Source organism: Lupinus angustifolius, unplaced genomic scaffold, assembly GCF_001865875.1.
Source record: "Lupinus angustifolius cultivar Tanjil unplaced genomic scaffold, LupAngTanjil_v1.0 Scaffold_144_3, whole genome shotgun sequence".
NCBI lineage: Eukaryota > Viridiplantae > Streptophyta > Magnoliopsida > Fabales > Fabaceae > Lupinus > Lupinus angustifolius.
Window position 1 is genome coordinate 11,101 of NW_017725544.1, and position 7,987 is coordinate 19,087.

At 34.3% G+C, this 7,987-nt stretch overlaps 1 protein-coding gene across 1 annotated transcript; it reads left to right on the plus strand.

Annotated features, from left to right (window-relative positions):
• Positions 1 to 5,428: 5,428 nt before the first annotated feature.
• On the plus strand, positions 5,429 to 7,967 carry LOC109340126 (the record flags this gene model as incomplete). The annotated part of the gene is made up of 3 exons (XM_019577700.1): positions 5,429 to 7,069; positions 7,309 to 7,436; positions 7,521 to 7,967. Coding segments are annotated over exons 1-3 (1,341 nt in total), but the record flags the coding sequence as incomplete, so codon positions are not given.
• Between the last annotated feature and the right edge of the window lie 20 nt (positions 7,968 to 7,987).

Consider the following 7,987-nt stretch of genomic DNA (forward strand, 5'->3'; position numbering starts at 1 on the left):
AAGGCAAAAGGAAATAAAGTCCTTGCATGATAATCACACTTTTGATTTAGTCAAATTGCCAAAAGGGAAGAAGGTTTTGGAAAACAGGTGGATTTATAGGGTGAAGCAAGAAAGTAATTCTACATCTCCAAGGTATAAAGCTAGATTGGTGGTTAAAGGTTTCAGACAGAGAAAAGTTGTTGATTTCAGTGAGATTTTTTCTTCTGTGGTGAAGATGTTATCTATTAGAATTGTATTGAGTTTGACTGCTACTCTTGATTTGGAGGTAGAGAAAATGGATGTAAAAACTGATTTCCTTCATGGTGATTTGATGGAAGAGATTTATATGAAACAACGTGATGGTTTTCTTGTAGAAGAGAAAAAAGACTATGTGTGTAGGCTGGGAAAGAGTCTATATGGTTTGAAGCAGACTCCGCGACAAGGGTATAAGAAGTTTGAGTATGTTATGTGTGAGCAAGGCTACAAGAAGACTACTTCTGATCATTATGTCTTCATTAGAAAGATTGCTGATGGTGATTTTATCATCCTGCTATTGTATGTTGATGACATGCTTATTGTTGGGAAAAATATTTCCATGATTGAGAGGTTAAAGAAGCAACTAGGCAAGTCATTTGCCATAAAAGACATGGGAGCTCCTAAGCAGATTCTTGATATAAGAATCACGCGAGATAGGCAAGAAAAGAAACTTTGGTTGTCACAGGAACACTATATTAAGAGAGTGTTACAGAAGTTTCAGATGGAAAATGCTAAGGCGGTAAGCACTCCTCTTGCTACTCATTTTAGGTGAGTGCTAAATAGTGTCCTTCAAATGAAGTTGAAAAATCAGATATACAACGAGTTCCTTATGCATCTGTTGTGGGAAGTTTGATGTATGCAATGGTGTGTACAAGACCAGATATTGCACATGCTGTTGGTACAGTTAGTAAATTTCTGTCAAATCCAGGTAGAGAACATTGGAATGTTGTGAAATGGATTTTGAGATATCTTTGTGGTACTGCTAGTCTGAGGCTTTGTTTTGGAGGTGATAAACCTACTCTTATGGACTATATTGATTCTGATATAGCTGGAGACATTGATTCCAGAAAGTCTACTTCAGGTAACTTGATTAAGTTTGCAGGGGAGCTGTAGCATGACAATCCAGGTTGCAAAAGTGTGTTGCATTGTCCACTATTGAGGCATCGTTCATTGCAATTATAGAAGCATGCAAAGAGTTGCTTTGGGTGAAGAAATTCATGCAGGAGCTTGGTTTTGTCCAAGACAAATACTTGTTATTTTGTGATAGTCAAATTGTCATTCATCTTGGGAAGAATTCAACTTTTATTCTAGGTCCAAACACATTGATGTGAGGTATCATTGGATGTGTGATGTTTTGGATGCTAGGTTGTTGTAATTGGCTAATGTTCATAGAGATGATAATGGTGCCGATATGATGACTAAGGCCTTATCAAGTTGGAAGTTTGAAACTTATTGTGAGATCGCCGGTTTGGCAATTCTCTCCACATAGTTGTGAGGGGGAGATATGTTGGGTTTGGGCTCCCTTCCTATGTGGAGAAAGACCTAGTTGGGCAAAATCCACTTGTCCCACTTAATCTAATAGATAGGGGTCAGATGTGGCAAGAAAGTGTAGGCAATTTATGCAAATAGAGGCAATTGAAAAGTTTGAGAGAAGATAAGAAAACTCAACCCACATGAACTTCGAGCAGCCGTGGGAAATTCGCGATTTCGTCTTCGTTCGCCATTGGATCGGGCTGAAATTTGGACATCAGGTTTACAACTTATAGTACTTCATTCGGAACGGTTGGATCGGTGAGACGACGTCCGAGGTGGTAGAAATCGAGCTGTTACAGCAGCTGTGTTACTGGTTTTTTCTTCTGCTGTATTTTGGAGACACTCTTGTATTCCTATTTTGATTATAGTAGAGCTTCATTGACTGACTTGTACCAGTGATTTTTACTTCTCACTTTGGAAAAGTTTTCCACGTCAAAATTCTGGTCTCCCTTGTGAGTTACTACATTATTTGATATTGCTCCTCATAGATTCTAGAAAGTTGGGGAAATTATTATTCGCTGCATATACTCTGTTAGAGTTTACATTGTTATTGCGTTGAATTTCCTATCATATAGAAACATTGAAGTGCTTCTTTTTCCAAGCCAAGATTTCTAAAACATTTATTATATGCAACTTCAAAACATCTAAAAATGTCCCATATTTTGGCATTATAATCTAAACATCACCATATATGATAACCAAAACCTTTTACCCACCTTCCATCATCTCCATAAAAAAGGCTTCACATCTAGCATCAAATGAATTATATGTTTATGATCTATAATTTGTTTCATGACAACGGTTCTTTATCTGCTCCGGCATTGTTTTACTTATTATTTAAAAATATGTAAATATTTTTTTAAATAATACTACTTTGCATAATTATATAAAAAAATTAGAAGAAATAAATAATTGTTTGGAATTTTTTGCATAAAAATGCATGAAATGAATGTGATCGATCAACAAAGACAAACTAACAAATATGCCATGTATATTCATAACTTATTAAAAAGAAATTTAAATTTCAAATTATTTAACTTTTCAAGAAAAGGCAAAGGAAGAAGTGATTTCACTCTCAAAAATAGGATGAAGCTATTAACGATCTTAAATTAACTAATTTACTTTTTTATTGACCAATCATACTAAAAATATAATTGCTCAACAATGAGTGTGAACAAACAATTTGGAGTGTTAATACAACTTTATCCCATAAGATTATGTACAAGATTATGCACTCTATTTTATTATAGAGAATAATATATCTCCTCATATCAAAAGATAACTCATCTCTTCTAGCCAGTAAAAATGTGATATGTGTGTTATTTTGTTTATTTAAAAAAATATTATTATAGAAAATGATGAAACATAACACATATCATGATTTCACTGGCAGGAGGAGATAACTTATCTCCTTATACCAAGAGATACTCTACTCCCTCTATTATATTATAGTTTAACAATGTTATTTATATTAAAAAAATTGTCGGAACAAATAAAATATCATGTGGTTGCGGGGACTCTAAACTAACCTAAGTGATTAAGGAACTCTTTATCATCATATCCAGAAAAGGTTACAATATATACCACACTATGAAGAAAAAGAGTGAAGAATTATAATATCCAAGAACCTGATACTATTTTTATTGGCCATAAATAAATATATGATGTTGATAATATGCCCTAAGTAGATTCTATTTAATATATACCTTCAGGGAATACGATACTGATTCTTTGGTAGCGTAGTACCTCATTTTGTTGCTTCTTAATGAAGCATATTCTGATTATTGTTGCACAAATAAAATATCACAATTGAGGTTTCTTACAATCTAAGGAACAAATGTTCTTGTTCTTTTTTAGATTTTATTATGTCCCTCAAAATGTATCTCTTTATTGGAATTGGAAAACCCTTCTTACGTTAGACAATTTTCATATATTTTTTGTTTAGAACAACATGAATGGATATTCAGAGCAACACTTTCATAAAGTTTTTTTGTTGGGTAGAATTCTTGGTAATTAAGTATGTGAAAAACAAATGTGGACTACTACCCGTAATGTTGGGTAGAATTCTTGGATCGTCTAAGTCCAATATTTCCAGACTAAATTCACATAGGTCCAAGAGAATTATTAAAGCTCCTATCCAATTGAAGGACTATGTTGTGGATGAGGATAATTAGTAGTATTTTTATTTATTAATATTTTCTTTATTCTCAGTTGGGCTATAGTCCATAGTTGGGTCCAAACCATCTTTATAATTTTACTACTTATAATTATTAGGTTATAAGTGACAATTGGAAGTATTGAATATTCAACAATTTATTAATCATTTACAATTTATCTCTAGTTTTCCTCTTAAAAATATCGATGCTAGGGTTTATCCCTAACGCTGATGCTTTTGTTGTTGTTTCTCATGCCTCCTAAACCAACATCACCTTCTTCTATCACCCATTCCACAATGAAGATATTTTCAAAGTTGCTATATTGGAAAAATTGGGTTTCCTTCCAACAAAATCTGGTTGAACGCTAGGAAGTGATGGAGGCTAGCATGGATCTCAACCACGTTCACCACCAACTACTCCATGTGGATATGGTTTTTTTCACCTATAGGTACGATAAAACTCTTTAAATTATAATTAGAGCCCTTTGATGACGAAACAAACTCATAAGACTAGTTGTTTCAAGTTGAACACTATTTTAATTTATATCAAGTAGCCCATTTGAATATTTATAATTGATTGTTTGTCAATGAAGGAAATTGCCTTAAGTTGATATAAATAGATATCAACTTACCAAGTGAGAGGGTTTTACTAAGGTCTTAGGGGTTCATTTTGGACCCTATGCATTTTCTAATCGAAATGCAAAATTGTTCAAATTATGACAAACTAGCACGGTTACGGAGTACCAAAACCAGATTTGAGCCTTTATATAACCACATTATTTGGAGGACTCCAAAAAAAGTTACTTATTTGCTTTCTGTCTTAATCCTGAAATTGGAAGAGAATTGACTTTACAACAATCCTAATCGGTGATTCATGCAATTAGGTTGCCCAATGGCGGCCATGGCGGTGGCGGTTTTTGTGCTACCGCCATTAGCCATTTGGAAAAATCCGCCATATGGTCGTGTCCGCCTTTTGTCAAAAAAAGTCGCCATGGCGGTGTGGCGGACATTTATGTTTCTGGCCAGATTTTTTAAAACAAATTGGGCTCAAATGTGTGTTTTTTGGACCCATTCCATGTTTTTAAAAACTAAAACCCTAGCCTTTCTATTTTTAAAAATCAAAACCCTCCCTCTCTCAAAACTTCTTCCTCTACCTCCTCTGCCTCCACTGCCGCCGTTGCCGCCGCTACCACCACCACCATTCATAGGTTTTTTAAATCCTTTTCATTGCTTTTCTTTTTCCTTATTTTTATTTATCTTTTTTTCTAGTCTTCTCATCTCTTCATCTATTTTTTTTTAATTTTTATAATACTGTTTTTTTTTCCAGATTACTTTTTGGAGACAATGATATATATTTCTAGCATTATTAAATTGATTTATGATTTATCACATATAATAAGTATTAAACTAGCATTACAAGCATAATTTCCTAACTTAAATTAGTCCCAAATCGAATAAGCAAAAAAAAAAAAAGAGGTTAAGCTTCTCATTGTGTACTAGTTCTACATTGAATAATTAAAAGGAAAAGAGGTAAAGCTTCTCATTATAAATTGAAGTCAAACATATATTACATTACAAGATCTTATCCCACATTGGATAGAACTTCTGACAAATATTTGAGTCTGAGAAGGAGAAATGGATTAGTTTTTGTTCAGTTTTTTTTTCTAGTTTTTTTTGTGTGCAGATTTTTTGTTCCAATTTATATATTTTTTCAGTTTTTTTTAATTTTGCTTTATCATATTTTCCCAACAATATTGCAATTCATCACTTAAATATGTTACTTGCACTTTTGCAGTAACTCTTGAGAATGTCCAGCCAAGGTCAATCATCTTCAACTACCGAAAAGTTGAGAGATGATAGTTGGAAATATTACACACCACTAATAGAAAAAGACACAAACAATGTGATCTGTATTTTTTGCTCTAATACATATAGATGAGGAATTACTAGATTGAAGAATCATTTGATGGGAAGGTCGGACAATGTTAAGACATGTACTGAGTGTCCCAAGAAAGTTCGAGAAGAGCTTTGGGAAATTTTCAATAAAAAATAACATAAGGATGCTGCAACATATCAAAGGGTTGTGCAAGATGCTAAGGATATATTGGGTGATAGTGATGAAGAGCGTGCACTCAATGAAGGCTTTGAAGAAACAACACAAACAACTAGCAGTGTTGTTGGGAGGAAAAAGAAAGGCCCTATAGATATTTTTTATAGAAAGCTAGAGACTGCAAGTAAGAAAGAGAAGTTGCGCCAAGCAAATATAAAAGAGGCTATAGACAAAAAAGTTTTGCGACGAGTCCACCAACTCATAGCTCGATTTTGGTATCAAGCTGGTCTTCCTTTTCCATTTGGTAAGGTTGGACAGCTTTCGTGAAATGCTTGAAGCTATCATAAAGTTTGGACCACATTTGCCACCTCCAACCTACCATGGTATGAGAGTCCCACTCCTACAAAGGAAGGTAAATCACACAGAAGACTTGATGAAAGATCATAAAGTGCAGTGGGAAAGATTTGGATGATCCATCATCTCTGACGCTTGGACTGATAAGAAACAAAGATGTATTATTAATTTTCTAGTGAATTCGACTGCAAGGACAATGTTCATCAAGTCTGTGGATGGGTTTGACTTTGTAAAAGCCGACGATAAAATATTTGAGTTGCTTGATGCTGTTGTGGAGGAGGTTGGAGAAGAAAATATTATGCAAGTTATAACAGACAATGGGAACAACTATGTTCTAGCTGGTAAGATGTTGGAAATGAAAAGACCAAAAATTTATTGGACCTCATGTGCAGCACATTGCATAGATTTGATGTTGGAAGATATCAGAAAGCTTCCTAGGATCAAAATGACAATTAAAAGGGCTATCTCTCTTATTGGCTTCATTTACGGCCATTCAAGTACTTTGAGTTTGATGAGATACTTCACAAAAATGAGGGAGTTGGTGAAACATGCAGTGACCCACTTTGCAACATCCTTTTTATCTTTGGAAAGACTTTATAAGGAGAAGTCAAATTTGAGAAAGATGTTTGTCTCAAATGAGTGGACAACAAACAAATTGTCCAAAGAAACCAAAGGAAAGGAAGCAACAAAAATTGTGCTCATGCCAAGCTTTTGGAAGAATGTAGCATATACAATAAAGGTTATGAGACCTCTTGTGATAGTGATTCGGCTCGTGGATATTGAGAAGAAGGCAACCATGGGTTATATTTATGAAGCTATGGATAAGGCTAAGGAGGTCATTATAAAAGCATTCAATGAGAAGGAGAATAAATATAAGGATGTCTTTAAGATCATTGATGAAAGATGGAATTGTCAGCTTCATTGCCCATTACATGCGGCTGGTCACATGCTAAATCCGGAATAATTTGACCCTGAAATTATAGGTGGGTTGCATGCTTGCCTTCATAAGTTTGCACCCAATACACAAACAAAATTTATGATGTTGAAAGAGATGCAAACATATAAAGATGGTAGTGAAATGTTTGGATCATCCACAGCTATAGCCATGAGGACAGAAATGACACCAAGTAAGAAATAAAATATTTTTGGGTTTACAAAATATGTTGTTATATTTAAGTCAATTGCTTAACAAATTAATTCACCTTTGTAGCTGTATGGTGGAGAACATTTGGTGCATCATCCCCAAATTTGCAGCAATTAGCTATACGAATCTTGTCTTTGATTTATAGTGCATCGGGATGTGAACGCAACTGTAGTGTTTTTGAACAAGTAATTATTTACTTACTTTCCTTTTGGGTTTACCTTAAAAAAATTATAAGTGTCTCATGTTAGTTATTTATTGGAATGTTGCAGATTCATACCAAGAAAAGGAATAAGCTTGATATTAAAAGAATGCATGACTTGGTCTATGTTAAATACAATCAAGCATTGAAGCGGAGATATAACATCAAGGATGAAGTTGACCCAATCTCCCTTGATGATATTGATGAATGTAATGAATGGCTTGTTGGGGAGATGGATAGTGATGATGATGAAGGTGGAAATGAGATGGTTTTTGTAGATGATGATGATGACCTACAATGGGATGTTGTTTATAGGGCTTTAGGGATTGGAGAGCCTAGAATGAGTACAAGGCGTCAAAAAATAAAGAACCCTATACTTATACGTTCAAGAGGAAAAGCTAAGAAAGCTAAGGGTGGTTCTTCATCATCTAAAAAAGGTAAAGAGAAAATACTTGAAGAAGTAGTTGAAGAAGTAGATGAAGAAATGGACCATGGGGAGGAGGACGATATTTTGAATGTAATGACTCGGATGAAGAA